The 18152-nt window shown below is 27.1% G+C and overlaps 5 protein-coding genes across 7 annotated transcripts in view; 4 read left to right on the top strand and 1 right to left on the bottom strand.

The window, feature by feature from the left end:
• The window catches only part of LOC108688117, a 2129-nt gene extending 1140 nt beyond the window's left edge, over positions 1-989 (top strand). Inside the window, exons 2-3 of the mRNA XM_018194223.1 lie at positions 414-653; positions 763-989. Coding sequence (XP_018049712.1) covers positions 414-653; positions 763-989 — 467 coding nt within the window. The remainder of the gene's footprint in view (positions 1-413; positions 654-762) is intronic.
• Positions 990-2330: 1341 nt separating this feature from the next.
• LOC108688090 lies at positions 2331-8569 on the top strand. Of its 3 annotated transcripts, none has more exons than XM_018194189.1 (5): positions 2331-2501; positions 6830-6889; positions 6960-7213; positions 7315-7447; positions 8306-8569. In XM_018194189.1, exons 1-5 carry the CDS (start codon positions 2480-2482, stop codon positions 8470-8472), a joined length of 636 nt encoding a protein of 211 aa, XP_018049678.1. In that variant the 5' UTR covers positions 2331-2479; the 3' UTR covers positions 8473-8569. The 3 variants fall into 3 exon arrangements, with proteins under 3 accessions (XP_018049678.1, XP_018049677.1, XP_018049679.1); XM_018194190.1 differs by lacking the exon at positions 2331-2501 and adding an exon at positions 6497-6634; XM_018194188.1 differs by lacking the exons at positions 6830-6889; positions 6960-7213; positions 7315-7447; positions 8306-8569 and adding exons at positions 2858-3150; positions 3221-4057 and having other exon boundaries at positions 2437-2501.
• LOC108688091 (putative nuclease HARBI1) lies at positions 8526-10281 on the bottom strand. Its single transcript, XM_018194191.1, has 4 exons — positions 10043-10281; positions 9581-9721; positions 9202-9469; positions 8526-9097 (listed from the first exon to the last, which is right to left on the bottom strand). Exons 1-4 carry the CDS (start codon positions 10279-10281, stop codon positions 8567-8569), a joined length of 1179 nt encoding a protein of 392 aa, XP_018049680.1. The 3' UTR covers positions 8526-8566.
• Positions 10282-11266: 985 nt separating this feature from the next.
• Positions 11267-12946, top strand: LOC108688103 (deoxynucleotidyltransferase terminal-interacting protein 2). The gene is made up of 2 exons (XM_018194205.1): positions 11267-11479; positions 12207-12946. Exons 1-2 carry the CDS (start codon positions 11392-11394, stop codon positions 12884-12886), a joined length of 768 nt encoding a protein of 255 aa, XP_018049694.1. The 5' UTR covers positions 11267-11391; the 3' UTR covers positions 12887-12946.
• Positions 12947-14182: 1236 nt separating this feature from the next.
• On the top strand, positions 14183-15829 carry LOC108688104 (transcription initiation factor TFIID subunit 8). The gene is made up of 5 exons (XM_018194206.1): positions 14183-14312; positions 14579-14865; positions 14990-15140; positions 15214-15363; positions 15440-15829. Exons 1-5 carry the CDS (start codon positions 14183-14185, stop codon positions 15604-15606), a joined length of 885 nt encoding a protein of 294 aa, XP_018049695.1. The 3' UTR covers positions 15607-15829.
• Positions 15830-18152: the final 2323 nt, after the last annotated feature.

The raw sequence follows: 18152 nt of genomic DNA, 5'->3' as shown, positions 1-18152 counted from the left end.
TTTATTTAAATATAATTTTTTTTAAATAAATAAATTTTTTTATTTAATTTAAAAAAATAATGTTTAAATCAAAGAAATAACATTTAATCAAAGAAATTTTTTCTTTAACCATATAGCAAAGAAACATTTTTTTTGAATCGAAGAAAATCTTTCTCTGGGAAACTCTCTATGCGAGAGTCTTATCATTAATTATTAGACTCTGTATATATATTATTTTAGATAGTATTTTTCATAACTTCATTCTTACATAAATATTTGTACTGAATTTATTTCTTCCCAACACTTTTATGATGCATATAAGCGGTTTCTATAATCTTAAGAATTTTATTGGAAGTAATTATTTCTTTTAGTTTAGAAATTCTAATTTAAGATAATATATATATATATATATTTAAAATAATTTTTGTTTACAGAAGATGTGCTAAAATGCTACATGTGCACCTCATTAACAAGCGAGGATTGTGATTCCGATATGAAAACAAATTCATTACAACCATTGGAATGTACTGGTAATAATATGATGGAATGGCAACGAAGCATTAAACAGCACAATGTCCTCAAGCCGTTGGCACGGCTTTTCGAAATTGATGACACGTTACTATATTATCAAAGTCTTTCCAAGAATACAGCTTGCGTTAAAATGTTCATTAAGAGTAAGTAATTACAAATGTTTGCAAAATGTAAAGTTACATAATATAATCTTAATGTCAAATATACCTATTTAGAATAGTTCAGGCAAATATATAATCTATATCTTTTTAGTTGAAAAACAAGACATTATTGTAAGAACATGCCAAACAGCTAAAACAGAACTTATTGATCCATGTAAAACAATGGAAAACAAACTAAAAGTCAACATGTTAGGCACAATAGAACAATGCGCACTTTGTCTTAAAGATGCCTGTAATGGTACGATGTCCCTATCTTCCAAAATATTCTATACTTTTCTGTCACTTTTTAGCACTCTTATTGCTTTTTATCATTTATAGATGTAATTTTCATTTTATACGCGATAAAAAGACTTAATGTGTAATGAATAATAATCATTCGACATCATATATTCGTTTCTAATTCTAGCTTAACTATAAAAATTAGACTAATTAGTATATATAAATTAGTATATATATTTCATGTATAATTATAAAGATATAGATGAGACTTTTTAATCAGATACTGACTATAAAGATTTCGTCAAATTCGAAGGAATTTGAGGAATTTGAAGAAATTCTTATGAGTTAGCCTCTGATTAAAGAGTCTCTATAAAAATAATGACTAGCAGTGTGAATTTGTCGCCTTTTAATTATCTTCTCGTCGATCATAATATTCTTTTACTAAAAGATATCTTTATATAATAATTTAATCATCTTTAGTAATTTTTTAAATAATTTTGTGCTCTTCGGAATATGTTAAAAACTTGTTTGTTTCTAATAATCTATTGGTTTAAAACTGTTTTAAGTTATTAATTTACAAAGTTACGGCATTTGAAGAGTTACTCAAAAAATTCTTTATATTTTGTTAATATAAACATATTAAAAGTATTATAACATCGGAATAAATGTTTCGATATTAATAAAAATATTTTAAGAAGGTAAAAAATACTAAATTATTTTTAATAAAAGATTTTAATAATGTTAAATGTGATACTTCATTTTGCTATAATATATTTTTGTAATAATTGCTAGATTTACAGTGTTAAGATAAAGAATTTTTAATAAAAGAAATTGTGTTCAAATATTTAAAAGGTACGATAGTCAGCCCATGTAATAATGTATGTTAAAAATAAAAAAATATTTCAAACAGTCTTTATCATGTATTTTTCTATTTTTTCCTCCAATTATTAGTTATCGAAGTTTGAATTTTAGCGAGAGTTGACCAAACTGATGAACCAATCAAAAGTTTAACTTGTGGCTAAACTTTGAGGCGTTTTTTCGTTATCCAGAAGCTACCACACTAAGACTATCTTCGTCTTCAGGAATTAGAAGACGAAGATAGCTTTAGCCGTAGTTGCTTTTGGTTGTACAACGAAAAAATGTCACTGATGAGTGCTTTCCATTTGATGACACAAATCGATACGAGCGTCATTCTATTCTTGTTGACATTCAGAGAGTGACAAAGATAGAACGATACTGTGTCATCAATGGAAAGCACCCGATATAGGGTCTCTAGTTTTAATAGTGAAGTCGGAACAATACAACTACACTCAGTGCAATTTAAAGTGCGCGCCAGCAGGTTTGTTCTTTTTAGCTAAAATTCTTGCATCGTTCTTTCTTCCTTTTTTTTCACGTTGAAGAGGAAAAAGAGAAAAGTTAACTATGCAAGTTCAACTAAAAAGACAGGCCTAGTGTTGCACCAGACAGAGAGGTTGTTTCTCAGTAGAAAATGCGATAAAATAATTGAGTTCACGTGGTTCACATCGTCCATTCCTAGAGCGAAGTTTTTTTTCTGTCAAATTCGATCATTTTGTGCAGAAATTCGTTAAATGTTTAATTATCATATCGGAGGTGAAGTAATTCAATTCTATAATTACTAACAATATCAATTATTTATTTTGATCCTGTATTTATGTGTAGAAATATGCAATCTGAATTTCTTTATTAGTTATTTAGTAAATAAATTAGTTATTTAGTAAATTTATTTATCTATTAAAAATAATGAATAACAAATAGATCTGTTCGCATTGCTTGCACTTTTTGCACTTAGCATTTTCGTTTTCTCTTTTTAACACCTCATTGTAAGTTTAAAAATTTTGAGGAAAGTTTAAGCAATGTGAATAGACCTATTTTTTTTATTGATTTTTCTTTATTTGTTTTAAGAATCATATTTAAATTATTTTTACTAATATTGAATTTTTATATAGGTTATCTTCAAAATGAATTAATGTAAATAATACATACAACATAATATAACTTTATGTATTCTTATATTACAAATAATATGGATGCAGATATATTAAGAGCGATATTAACAAGTTACACTGATGCTGAAAATTTTTTTCAATCTGAGGATTACAAGAATATGTCAAAGAAAACTTTTCTTTGTATACAATCTGATGCAGCATTAAATATTTTGTGTTCATCATTGAGCAATCTTTTGTGTTATAAAATATCCAAGGAAGCATATCAACGTTATTCAGTTCGATTGTTAATAATTGTATGTTGATTATTAAAATATAGATTAATATATTTCAATTTTTTAAGCTTTTTTATAATTGATATTTTAGTATTATATGATTGTGTTACAGGATGTTTTACGGAATTGGTGCAGAACAACGAACAATTTTAAACATTTAAAAATATTTACGTCTAAGGAAAATAATCTTAAATTCATAAATATTCTTTTAGAGAAGTATCTTACAGATGATGTTTTGAATGAGTGCTATTCAGAAAATACTTTGATATGTTTAACTGTTTCTGTAATGCATCTGTCAGTGAAGAATACAATTTTTATGCATCATGTGGATCGGTTGCTTTTAAGACTTTTACAATTTGAAGCAAATTCTAAAATTGAAAAATTATTATATAACGCTCTTTGTTCAAATTTACATCTTAAACTAACTACAAAAGAAGGAATATATGCTTTACAAAAATTTAAATTAATAGAAGAACCTTTGCTCAATAGTTTTATGTGCATGTTTCCTAATTTGAAAAAAGAGAGTGATGAAAATAATGAGGAGATGCTAAATAAATTATTAGAACTTAGTGCCAGATCTGCATATGTTTTTCAATTAATGTTTAATTTTTTGAAGGAATTACTAGTTCAACTGCAATATGCATCTGCAGTCTTAGATTTCATAGATTTGATGTTAAAGCGGATATCTATTTATTGTAAAAATTATGATAAAGATATATTAGATCTTTATCCCAGGAAATTGCGTTCTTGTATAATTTTATTAAGGATAAATCCCAAATATCATTCAGTGCAGACACGAAAATATACATTACAGACTATGAAACAAATCTATAATGAAAATAAAAATGTTCCATTAATTTTAATGTCCCATTTTCTTGAGTGGCTTGAATGTTTTGCGACTTATGTCACTAATGATATAAAATATTGATTAGAGAAAAATAATATAATAGTAATTATTTTAATATAATTCTGTGTAATATTAATGTAAAAATTACTTTATGTTTAATTGCAAGAATGTTTGTGTATGATGATTCTATATTTTTATATACTTTTTTAAGACATTATTTTTATAAAAGAATGTTTTATGAATTTTTACAGAAATATATTTTAAAGACAGATCTTTATGTATTGCATCACAAAACAAATACCGAAATGAACCGAATACTTTCACTGGCAAAAAAAATTAAATGATAAATATTTTATCTTGTGTCTATTAAATTCTAAAAATCGTTTATATTTCTCAAATTTTTATCTTAATTGAACTGTTGAATTGAAAATAAGTAACAATCATAAAAAAATGTATTATCGATTGCAAATATACATACATACAGAATAAATCATTAGAAATTATTATTTTGGATACCTCGAAAGAAAGCATTATTTTTATGATTTGTTTTTATGATTTTTTAAATATTTTTCGAATAATAGGTATACATTATTTTCCTTCAAAAATATCCAAAGTGATAATTTTTATTGACTATATAAAATATATGAATTTGATAAGTGTTCAGTATAGCTTCCTCCTTCGATTTTTCTGTAATTTTGTAAATTTATATATTTTTATACGTAAAATATATTCCAAGAAGAAAAATCGTTTTTTATTACTTTATTTTAAAATTTTTTGATGTCGGTAAATTGAAAAATGATAATTTAATAACAAAATGGCTGACCTGCTCAACAAGCAAATAAACATGATTGTTATAAATCCAAAAAATCACATTCAATCGCTTGACAAGGCTAGCAGCTTTTTTTGACTTGAACGCGCCTATTATTGTGCTTTACTGGTTTTAGCCTAATATTACATTTGTCGTATAACAAAACATTTCAAGTCTATTAATTGGCAAGAAAAAAAAGTTATTAGAGTAAAGTTATTCTCTCTAGCTCATAATCAATCAATGAACTTAAAATTTTTGTCGTATGATAAATATAATACCAGTCTAAAGGGTTGCGTTCAGCGGATTCAACAATTAAGTGTGCCTATTTAAGTGTACTATTTCAACCTATTAGAAATTATATATTCCACAATACACGATTTTTGATAGGTTGAAATTCTTTCTCTGTTCCCTGTTCCCTATTCCTTTCATTGTGCCCTAAGGATATTTCATTTGCGTTTTTGATGACAAATTTTTCAAACCTGTTGATTGGCTATGGGAAATATAGATAGAAAGATCCGGGTACAATAGATGAATCCAGAAGCACTGAGTGCTCAATGAGCTCTTGCATTTGATTGGCATATTCCATTAGATCGATAGATAAAAATATAGATCAAACAAGTACACGAGCTCAATGAGCGCTTAGTGAGCGGTCGTGCTTCTGGATGCACCTAATCATGAAATTTTATTCTTAGGATGGAAAGTAAGAAGTGAAAATTTTTATCATTGAAGTTAAAGAGTGTTTTCCAATTGCTTTACACATCTTAACACAAACGTACATAGGAATGTACAAAGTATAACATTATGTACAATTCAATTGGAACAGAATGTACGTCATGCACAGTTGAGATCCGTTTCGGATAGAGTTAGATTAAATGTAGCTTTTTCCGCCTGTATTAAACAAAAAAAAGTTAAAATGCCGGGCACTCAACGTCTTCCAACCTCATTTATAGCTGTAACATATAATTGTTACTAGAAAACACCAAGGGGTCGATTCTGTATTTTCAAATAAAGTGAAAATTACAAAAGTGAGCAAATTTACTAGGTGTTGACCAATGAAATTATCAGTATTCTAATAAATTCGCTCACTTTTGTAATTTTTACTTCATTTTAAGATACAGAATCGATTTCCAGCTTACACAGCCCTCGATTGAGTATAGATATGTAATATTGTGTTGATAACGGATAATTGGAACGCAACTTGTATCACCATGTGCACGAAAATGTCTACGGATATTGCAATTGGAAAACACCTATTGAAGAAATTTTTCATTTTTCATCCTAGGGATAAAATTTTATGATTGATATCCTGTACACATTATAAGACAAAAGTGACTGCCAATACTGAAAATCTATAATGCACGTGATGTAGATTGTAGCATTTTCAGTGCTGGCAGTAAATTTGAAACACGTCTCAAGCATCAATTTGATTATCTGACCTGTATTGACTCTCGAATCGAGCGTCAACATGAAAATGCAGCCTTATTTCGTTTCATGCATGATATATTATTTTATCCTTGTTTAATGAATATTAAAGAAAGATAAAATGATATATCATGAGCATCATACGTGAAATGGATCCATAAAAGACATTAGTATCACAGTATTTCGTGGTTGTGAAACAAATTTCCTAACCTAGTTGTCATCTTTAACAGTTAATATTGATTAATATTGTTCTCAAGTGGAAAAAGTGACGTTTTTTTTGTGTTTTTTTTTATGTGAAAACGCACCGATTTAAACTAATAATATTTTAGGTGTTCTTCTCAACCACTTCTTTGTATTCTTCTTTATTTTTAGATTCTATTTATGCAGTAGAGAAATTAAATGAAGTGATAAATGTATATAAAAATATAGTAAGTTTAATAAGGCAAGAAGTCCAGCTTTTGGCTATTGTATAAGATAACTAATAATAATAGACCTTTCTTAAAAATTCATCAATACTCAAACATAGTCAAATTATACTTTTATTATATAAAATATATAATATTTATTTTTTAACAAATTTATTTTTATATTATTTCTACATAGATAACATAATAATTTCACAGAAATCAAGTCAATGGAAGATACTGCTGATAAATCATCAGATGCAATCCAAGAAGAAACAGGTTTTTAGTGATTTTATTTATATAACTTATTTAATTTTTAAATTTTTTTAAAATAAATTTTTTTTTATAGCGTTTAAATGGCCACAAGAAGCTACTGTCTTATTAATAGAAGAATATCGATCGCGGCAAAATGATTTTATAAGTGGAAAGATGTCTCAAAAGAAGATATGGCTATTAATTGCCGCAAAAATGCTAAAACATGGTTACAAAGTTAGTGGAGCACAATGTTTATCAAAATTTTCTGGTTTGAAGAGAACATATAAAGCAGTCAAAGATTATAATAAAAGGTATGGCAGTGGATCAAGAACATGGACATTTTTTCCTGTAAGTTATTTTAAAATCAAAATGCTATAGTATTTTACATATAGTATTATACATATAGTATTTTTATACAAATATAAACTTTAAATTGAATGTTCTTTAAGCTTATGGATGATTTACTTGGTTTAAAACCATCTATGTCATCTATAACTACTGTATCATCGACTGGAAAAAGATCACGAATGGAATCTATATGTAGTTCATCTAGTTCAGATAAAGAAGAATATATACAACCTAGTAAGATAATTATATCTTTATATAATTAAAATGAATGATCCAATCAGTTATTTAGGTTTAGTTATTAACATTAATAACAAATAAAGGCTAGATTTCAATATATTTAAATTTTTTAACAGACGTTTCGACCTTATTATCAGATCATCTTCAGTATATATAAGATAGAAAATTAAACGCAGAAATCGATAAATTCATATAACAAATACAAATTCTACAATTATAATTACGTTAACATAATGATTATGTTTCTTTGTATATTTTATGTCGCAATATAATGTTCTCTCTTTTGTAATTTTTCTTAGTAAGCATTCTTAGTAAGCATTCAGCTGATACAATAGATGAATACTAATTACGAAAAATTATAAAAAAGAGCACATTATATTGTTGCGACACAAAATACACGACAATTATCATGTTAGTGTCACTACAATTGTAGAATTTGCATCTAACAGTTATATGAATTTATCAATTTTTGCGTTTATTTTCTGTATTGTATGCACTGAAGATGATCTGACGACAAAGTAGACGATAACGTCTATTTAAAAATTTAAACATTGAAATCTGGCTTGTAACCCCTATTGTTATCAATTTATTTATTATTATTGAGCTATTATAGTATCATTAGTCATTTATTGTTTATATTATTATATTGCATTAATATTTTATTAATTTTAATAAAATGTAAACAGTAAAAGTTTTCTTGAGTTTTAATTACAAATATTCTTAATACAAATATTATAATTATGTAATTTTTAATAAATTAATAATTTTGAATTCTAAGATTATAATAATTGAGATGTTTAGCTTGTAAAATTTATTAATGTAACTTTATATATATAATAATGTCTTTTTATTTAGAAAAAAGCCGACGAGCAACTACGATAGAAAAATTAATAGAAGATTTTAAGAATACTAGTAAAATCGCAGAAGAAGCTCAAGAGAGAAGACATAGAGAAAATATAGAGCTACGCCGGAGACTTCTTAATTCCTTTGACAAAATGTTAAATATTTTAGAAAAAAAATAACTTTAATTATAAAATAAAAAGCATTTATGATAAAATATACAACTTCATTATAATACAATAATCTCATTACAAAAAAAATAAATGGTGTATATTTTCAGACATTTCTCATTATTAAATCATTACAAATTTTATCCCGTTTTCTATCGCCTGCATTGGTATTTCTTTTTTTAGTTACTATTTCAATATCATTATTAGTTTCTAAAACATCTGATTCCACAATTGAAAATTCATCATTTTGCAATAAACAAATATTGTGCAAAACACAACATGCAATAATAAATTCTGGGATCAAATCTATACGCTCCATGTCTAAAGTTTTAAGTAAGCTTTGAAATCTTCTTTTGAGTAATACAAATGTTCGTTTAATTGTAATTTCAGCAGATGAATGACAAAAATTATAGTTTTTTTGCCTATCTGTTAGATCTTCATTTTCTCGAAAGGGTGTCATTAAATGTTCATGAATTGTGTAAGCTGCATTACCCACTAAATGGCTGTCATTACTAAATTTTTCTGGATCATCTAAGTAGTGACAAACTTCAGATAAGCGAAATACTTTTTGACTAGGGACGGAACCAACATGTCCAGCAAGACAATGAGTAAATCGCAATTCATGATCACAAACAGCCTGTCGATAATAAATATAGAATTAATTATATTTGCTATTAATTATATTTTGCTAACCATTTTTGAAAAAGAAAAGAATTCTGTTAATAATAATGTTAATCATACCTGCAATTGTATACTATGCTGTCTTTTTTTATTAACATAAGAATCAGGATTGATATGTGGTGTTTTAATTTTAATATGTGTGTTATCAACTACTCCTATTATTCCAGGAAAAGCACTGGTTGCAGCAAATCCTCTAATAATTTCTTTTGCTCTATTACCTTTTGGCCATTTCACAAAAAGATGAGCTCGTTGAGCAATTGCTTGGATTACTCTTCTCACAGCCATTAATGCTGTGGCTCTGCCTACATAAAATTTCTCGCAAATAGGTCTAAAAAATCAAAACATAAGTATAGAAAATACTGAATATACATGCAAGAATAAATTAATGTTATAAAAATTAAACTTAAAATAAAATTAATGTTATAAAAATATTACGAACCGATATGGATCTGAAGTAGCCATTTTCCATAGAGCAATTAAAAATTGCTTTTTAGGTGATATTCTTTTACGCCCACATGTTGACCTTATTAATGATGGTCTTATAATATTCAAAATATAATCAAATGTTGATCGTTTCATCCTAAAAAGAAAAAGATCAATTCTTTATGTTACAAACATGAAAAATCTATTTTCTATATAAATATACAAAATAAGTCAACAAAAATTATAAGATTATCTTGAATATCTGAAAAAAAAAAATATTATTTGAAACAAAAAAACATTGTTCATATCCTTTTAAAACTTAAACAATCTTTATTTGAAATATTTTATAAATAATGCTTTCCTTTAGAGATATATTTTCGAAGTGATAATTATCAATTCATATTGTATAATATATAAATTTTTGTTATACTAAAAATAAAGTTAAAACTTGAAAATATTTACATAAAAATATACATACCCAAATTGTGACTTAAATTGTTTATCATTATAACACGATAGAACATTTTCTGCATCATCTTGCAATCGAAGTGTTGATTTTTTAATAGAATATTTAGTCAGAAGCAATATACAGTATCTTTCAATATCTTTAATATAAAGATTATAATCATTTTCATTATCATAAAATAATTCTAATAAAAGTAATGCTTTGGCAAATAGGGAAGAAATTAGTTCCTCTTTATTCTCCATTTCAATCATGCATAACCGGTTAAATAGTGGATTCGCACTATGATCACAGTATTTACAGTAGCGCAACTCTCCTGATTTTATGTTGGCCAAAATGGAGTGTGCATATGCGAAATAACTAATCCTAGTATTCGTATGCCCGTATTCATAGTCAGACCTTATATTTAAGACTTCTTTAAATTTATCTTTAGATGCTCAGTAGCCAATGAAATAATTCGTACAGTATCTGAAGATAAATTTAAGGAAGCTTAAATATAAGGTCTGACTATGAATATGGTCAACGCAATACTACAAATGCTTTAAAACAATTTTTGGTCAATTTCAAAATTCTTTTTTCTAATTGGTCAACCAAATTTATGATTTATAAATATATACAAATATCATTGTAGTATGTATTCTTTTAGATCATCTAATCAAAATTTAGATCTGAAAGAATATATCAATAGCAATGAGCGCTCACTCAACTGTTCAGTTCGCTGAATGCAGTCAATGGATGCATTCAAAACCACAACCGCTCACTGAGTTCTTTCATATAATTGGTCCATATTTTAGAATCTAGTGGAATGTGCCAATTAGATAAAAGAGTGCAGTTGTCATTCTGAATGCACCCATATAATATTTGCAAGTTGTGTAGATATACCCTAAGAATAAATTATGCTATGATTATGAAACTTATGTAATCTTGGGTCAAATGCAGTCGAATTGTTGCTACAAATGTTTCGAAGCATTCGTAGTAACAACCACACCCTTTGTGTATGATTCTAAGAACAAAAAATTGTGTCAAAATTAATCTTTTTTATAGAAATAAATGATATGTAAAATTACAAAATATGATTTATTTATGTGTATTTATATTTTTAGTTTCATTAAAATTTTCACTTTTAAATAAAATTAATGTAGTTATTGTTGTTCTTACTTTTTTTACCTATAAAAATTAGGATGTAGGGAATTTGGAGGAATTTCCAATCCAATCCAATTTTGAAAGAACCTAGGGTAATTTCAAATTTAATCTAGGGTGAAAATGTAACAATGATTTGGCAACATATACCATCGCATATGGCATGATCGATTATTGATGGATAGATAGTTTAATCTACTTCGTAAGAGTAATAAATATTTATAATGGACATAATAATTGATACGAAAGGTGATTCTGGCCTGATAAATAAGGATCAATTACTAGACAATGATAACGAGGAAATTAAAATCGGTAAGTATACCTACTCATTTTTCATCTTTTTGTGAAGTTAATATTTTACAAAGCATATTATTTGTTTTATTAAGATTATCATTGATTATTAAGAGAAATTAAGTTTACAACTCGCCAATCTTTGTAACGATTATTGCTTGTTTCTTACATTTAAAATATATGTCTCTGTAGTCTATATTGTTTCTTTGTGAAGCAATTGAAAAAAAGAACACTTCATTCTTGAGTTAAGATTTATTATCTCTTATTCATAATCAGGCCTTATATTTAAGGCTTCCTTAAATATAAGGCCTGACTATACTACTTTGTCTTCAGATGCTCTACGAATTATTGGCTGAATATCTAAAGATAAATTTAAAGAAATCTGAATATAAGATCTGACTATGAATACAGTATTATACTAATACAAGCCTAGTTTACATCATGCACTTGATACTACTCGTAACTTTCTATTGAATTAGCTTAATTTTGATATAATGTAGTATATGTAAACATATGTATGACATGAGTATTTAATTAATTATTTTGGTACATATTATACCAATTTAATATATTATTCTTTAAATATTCTTAAATATTGCTAAAATTAAGATAATTAAGATTAATAGAAAGTTACTAGTTAGTACATGTAGAACATGCTTAATGTAAAACAGGTTGTAGTATTATTTGCTGAGTAATTAATTAAGATATGATTAAAAAGTCATTCATTATTCATATCTTCTTTTATTAGATGCCGATTCAACAAGGATATTTGATGCAAAATATTTAGGCATTGAGAAAAAAGAGCAACCAAAGAGAAAAAAATTCTCTTCCAGCAAAGACTTCGATCTTGAAAAGTTTGAAATCGATATGGGTTGGAAATCTAAGAAAGTGACTTTTGATCCAATGGAAGACTTAGCAGATATAAGAAAAGATATCAATCCTGTGGATAAAATTTTAGAGAAGAGTGTTATTAAATCTAATTTTGAACAATTGCATGTTGTACCATCCTACGAGTTAAGCAAACGTCAATTGGAAATACACAAACGACGTGAAAAACGAAAGATGGGAACAGGTACAGAATGGTTTAACATGCATGCACCTGAAATAACACCAGAGATTAGACATGACCTTGAAGTATTAAGAATGAGATCTGCGTTAAACCCGAAACACTTTTACAAAAAGAATGATATGAAAGCATTGCCGACGCACTTCCATGTCGGCAAAGTTATTGATTCTCCAATGGATTTCTATTCTTCACGTCTTACAAAGAAGGAACGCAAGAAGACAATCGTTGATGAACTTATGGCAGATGCAGAGTTTACAAAATACAACAAGCGTAAATATAAGGAAATTATTGAAGAAAAGCAAAAAACACATTATAAAGCACATAAACATGCAAGAAGACTTAAAAGAAAGAAGAAGAATTAATACATTTATTATAAAAAGTATATTTTGTATATTTGAGAAATAAAGAATTACTAAAAGTTATATATTCTCTATATTAATAATGAGGAAAAATAATCGAGAGCATCATTGTAATCGTTGATAGCGTATAAAAATTTAACAATCTTTTAGATTATATTTATTTCATGGAACTGTATTACAATCTTTCTTATTCTTAATATTCTCGATCAAACATTTCAATCTTATTTTAGACTATCTTCAGTGAATTAACGAATTAAATAATTACCAGAGAAAATTCTTAATAAACCATATAGTAATTACATACTTCAACATTGATGTCCTTTTTTGACAATTATGTGAACATAAGAGTTGCAATTCACTTAGTGCTTTAAATGCTACAGAGCATTTGTAGCACTAATAGAACTGATCCATTTGACGCTCCCAGCAACTTTAATTATATTATTAGGTCATCGTTTTTGCTCTCGCTTTGCTCCAAGTGCTTCATCTCGGGAGATGAGTTGACTGGAGCGTTCATGTAGCAATATTATAGTATTCGAAACATAAATAATAGTAATGAACTTTCTATAATAAGCCATAAATCAGTAATTAGTCATAAATCAGAAGTCAGAAGCTAAAAATTTACCAATCAGTCATCAATTTTTAGCTTCTGACTTCTAATTTATGATTAATGGCTTATTGTAGAAGGCCCATAATGGACTAATCATAATATAAAAAAAGCTTTTTACACCATGAATTAAGCCAAGCATAATACATTTATTATAAAATTTGGACCGTAGACATTCGCAAGAACATTTGCAAAAAACAAGTGGATCGTAGCCAAGATCTAATATCAAAATAAAAAATATCGTTCTAACTTGTACTGTCACCAATCACAATCAAGGTTGCGATCTCACATTTTTTAAAACGCTCGACTATGATTGGCCGATTTGCTCTTATGGCCTTATAATTAATTACTAAATAGCGCATGCTCACATCACTCACAACTGTTGAATTGTTCACAACTGCTCACATCGTGGTATAGTGTGGCTGTGACAGGTTCTGGTTCTCTAACCTGAATATAGTCAATTTTAACGATTCATAACTCAGTTTGCAGGACAGAGTAACATTTATTTCCGCCAGATTTTTTTATTTCATACAAAAATACGTGGAATAAGGCTAATTTAATTGATTTTTGTGCGGGAGTAATCCGAACAATTACCGTACATTTTTATTGATTTTTATTATTAAGAATTGTGTTATTCTAAATAAATCCCAATTGCGATTATTGCTAATTTTTATCTCAAAATCAATAAGGCAGTTATGGATATACAAACAGTAAATACTCGAAGAAAAATATTAAACCAAGTAGTTTCCAGTATTTTAGTAGAGTGTGGTTATGATACATGTGAGAAACAAGTATTGGAAACACTCACCGAAATGTTACAGTCATGTAAGGGTCAAATTTAAACTTACAAGTAGTTAACGTAATTCTCTCATAAATTTTTTTAAATTTTTTAAAATCTGTCCCTTTATCTATTATAAATTTATTATATAATATTTACATTATAATATACAATTTACTAGCAACATCTTAAACTCTTAATTCTTCATCTTTTAATGTTAATTTTTATGTTTACAAAAAAGAGTAGCAAAAATAATGATTTTAATAGGATTATATATCAGTCAGATTGTTTTTTTTTCTTTTCATGAGTACAGTTATTATGGAGATTGGCGCTTCAGGAAGAAATTATTGTGAACTTTCTGGGAGAACAGAGCCTCTTATAGCAGATGTGATATTGGCATTAATTAATATGGGCATAAAATTAGATAATATAGAGACTTATGCAAAACGACAAAGTAGGACAGTTCTGCCGACACTTCAGCAGCAGACGCAAGCAAAACAATTAAATATCTTGCAAGCTGGTGTTAAGCAAGGCCATCCATCGCATATACCAAATTATTTACCATCTTTTCCTGATCCACATGCATATATTAGAACTCCGGTAAATATTTATTAATTATAATTATGTACTACATGTATATACATACATATGAATGCACACACTTTATGTATATGAAAAAATATTGCATATTGTATATAAAATTAATAATGGAAATATATTGTAGACACATAAGCAACCAGTAACTGAATATGAAGCAATCAGAGAAAAGGTAGCAACGCAAAAACGAGATATCGAGAGAGCTTTAACAAGGTTTATTGCCAAAACAGGAGAAACACATAGTTTATTTCTCACAGAAGATAATAGCATGTTTCCTTGTAAGAGAATTATCATTTATATTGAATCATTCAATGATCCGAAGAAAAAATCTTATATCTATTTCGCTTTTAGTAATATCCTGTAAACCACAATTTCCAAGTTATATTTCCGCTCTTTTACCTCAAGACCAAATATTCGAACCAGATCCAGATTTTCAATTTGATTCAAGTCCTGTGAAAAAGAAGAAAGAGCAACAAAACGAAGATAGACTTACCGAGGAAGGTAAACCTTTTGTACAACAAAACATTTAAATGATATAATTTTCATTTAAGAATTTAAACTAACTCTTTGTCTGCAGGTAACCAAACACAAAATGAAAATATGGAGCAAAATGGTGAAACTATTACTCAGCAAGATGTTATAGATAATCCGTATTTAAGACCTGGAAAAATTCCTAAAAATAAAATGTCAAGTACAACGATACCGGGACAGCATTCTGTCAAAAAAGAGCTACTTGAATGTTAAGTATCATGATATTAATTACTATATAAAATAAGATTTGAAAAGTTCACGATGATAGTATTTTTATGAATTGTAACTGGAAACTCGAATTCTTCTTATGTATAGATTTATATTTTATATTTTTTGATCCGTTTTTATACCTGAATCATTAAGTTAGACGATAAAAATTATATTTTTATTCTGTACTTACATGAAAGTATTTCGAAATACATTCATCACTGAAAATATATATTACAACATTCCATGTCGATTTTTAGAATTGATCCACGTCATGTATGCGCGCATATTATGTATTCATACACGTATATTAGGAAATATAACATATATTAAGAAATAATTATCGTCGTATTAAAACTCTTCATATAGCAATAAGCATGTAGCACATATTAACATCATTTGAAAAATAGTTTAGAAACAAAAAAAGAATATGATTTAAATTATTATAGAATTTATAAATAAATTTTCTTATTATACAAGATAATCCACTTAAAACTGAAAACTTTAAATGTTTCATTTATTTTTGATGATACGAAAAAATTTCTCAAATAAAAGTGAAATAGTTTCGAGAGACGTATCACATATCACGCCGCATCTTAGCCAGATACTACCGTGTCTCCAGGTGTATTTTATAATTAATTTATATAGCTAAATATATACATGGTTATTCAATAAATCTATAGCAATTATGATTATATTTATTTTATAAAAACATTTATCTGATCATACAAAAAAGTTAAGAATGTTACTTTTATAAATACATGTTACTTTTATAAATATGTTTAATTTTATCGAAAAAATGTTCATTAAACTTATTTTTGGACAGTACATATTTTAATACAATTAAAAAAAGAAATTAACAAAGAAGTGTAAATGTATGTTTTACAATTTTATACAGAGTATTTTTCAATTCGAGCATTAAAAATATCTATTGACTTTAATGGTACAATAATTAAAAGGAAAAATTGTAATTAAAGTATCTTCTAAATAATTTAAATTATCGATTTTTTTTGTAACTCTACCTGAATATGCAAAGTTAAAGGAATTACATGAAAAATTATGTACAATTCCATTTTTTTTAATGGTGAGAATCTTGATATTAAAAAATGTGACCTCAAAAAAAAAATGTTTATTATATTTGCTTTTTAAAAAAAAAAACTTTCCTTTTATGTTTTGTAATATCATTAATATATTGTGACGATATCGCCATTACTTCGGCCGAAAATTCGTAAATACATAATTTTCGTTCTCGGAATCGCGAGAACGCAAATATCGAGATCTGTTCAGGCTGAACAGATCTGCTGTTTGACGCAGAAAAAAAAAGACAATACAAAGATGGTTAAATCAGCGAGCGAAAATAACAAATAAAGAGCATAACAACGAATAATAGTTCTAAATGGCATTTTAATTAATATATATATATACCATGGTAATTCGATATCGCGATATAAAATATAATATAGCACATGCCATAATTCGATGTTTAGAAATATAACCGCTGTATCTTGGACAGGCAAGAAAATAAAGTCGAAATATTGCATTGTATATAAAATTTATAAATTGAAGCTTTCTCGAACATTCGACAAGTAAATAGGTTTCTCCGAGATTGAAGTCAGGAAGCAATTGCGAGAGAAGAGTGAAACGCTTCTCTGGTTCTCTTTAATTGTACAGTCTATCGCGTTCGAAATAAAGACTGTAATTTTTTACCAAGTTGAGTCGATCATTGGCCACACCATAGTTCCAATCTCATAATAAACACCAAAATATAATATCAGAGATATTTTAAATGCTCAAGTTAAAAGAAATATTCTGTATACTTATTATACATACTTAGAGGAAAGCCCCTTATTATGAGATAGGCGCCTAATATGAAATAGTGGCGTTTCTGCTAAACTAATAAACGCTATTTCTTGGTTTCATTGTGAATTTATTGCTCTTGGATTGAAAACTATTTAATGGAAAATTCAAATTATTAGATCCAGCAAATTATTAGTGCCAAATTATTAGTGCCTGCAGTCGTTGTAAAAAAGATTTTAGAATTTGGATATCAAGTTTCATTGAGATGAGCGATGTATTGAGATGAGAGATGATTAAATCTCGTTTATTATTTGATAAGTAAATATTTGGCAATAAATTCTTCATGTAGTGATGAAGCAAGATCGTACTAATAGAAAAGTATGGAATATGTTGAATTGCTTAATTACAGAAGTTAGATTTGATCATAAAATCTTAAGGTGTGAAAATCGTAATATGAGATACCCAGGATATTTCTAATATAAATAATAAGAAATAATCTATGCCTCTATGTTATGAAAATCATTGCTAAAGTATGAATATTATTATATAATAATAAAAAGAATAACCGGAATGAACATCGAGTGCGTGTTTTTGCGATATCCAACTATCTAAAGACAAGTCTTGGATACAATGCGTCGCATACTCATACTGGCTGTGGTTGTTTGTATTTTAGAAACATTAAATAAAGTTTTTTAATTGCAATACTGATGACTTTGCGTTTTATTATCGATTTCTCATATTAGGAACACAATCTT

The sequence above is a fragment of the Atta colombica genome, unplaced genomic scaffold (assembly GCF_001594045.1).
Source record: "Atta colombica isolate Treedump-2 unplaced genomic scaffold, Acol1.0 scaffold225, whole genome shotgun sequence".
Lineage (NCBI taxonomy): Eukaryota > Metazoa > Arthropoda > Insecta > Hymenoptera > Formicidae > Atta > Atta colombica.
The sequence above is the reverse complement of the archived record's forward strand: the minus strand, read 5'-3'. Positions and strand labels throughout refer to the sequence as shown.

Coding starts and splice junctions, on each gene's coding strand:
- LOC108688103 (XM_018194205.1), top strand. CDS start 11,392: ATGGACATAATAATTGATACGAAAGGTGATTCTGGCCTGATAAATAAG. Junction 11,480..12,206: donor TAACGAGGAAATTAAAATCG/GTAAGTATACCT, acceptor TTCTTTTATTAG/ATGCCGATTCAACAAGGATA.
- LOC108688091 (XM_018194191.1), bottom strand. CDS start 10,281: ATGATTGAAATGGAGAATAAAGAGGAACTAATTTCTTCCCTATTTGCC. Junction 9,722..10,042: donor CAATTTAAGTCACAATTTGG/GTATGTATATTT, acceptor TTTTCTTTTTAG/GATGAAACGATCAACATTTG. Junction 9,470..9,580: donor GCTACTTCAGATCCATATCG/GTTCGTAATATT, acceptor TTGATTTTTTAG/ACCTATTTGCGAGAAATTTT.
- LOC108688090 (XM_018194188.1), top strand. CDS start 2,911: ATGTATTCTTATATTACAAATAATATGGATGCAGATATATTAAGAGCG. Junction 3,151..3,220: donor CAGTTCGATTGTTAATAATT/GTATGTTGATTA, acceptor TTGATATTTTAG/TATTATATGATTGTGTTACA.
- LOC108688104 (XM_018194206.1), top strand. CDS start 14,183: ATGGATATACAAACAGTAAATACTCGAAGAAAAATATTAAACCAAGTA. Junction 14,313..14,578: donor CACCGAAATGTTACAGTCAT/GTAAGGGTCAAA, acceptor TCATGAGTACAG/TTATTATGGAGATTGGCGCT. Junction 15,364..15,439: donor AGATAGACTTACCGAGGAAG/GTAAACCTTTTG, acceptor CTTTGTCTGCAG/GTAACCAAACACAAAATGAA.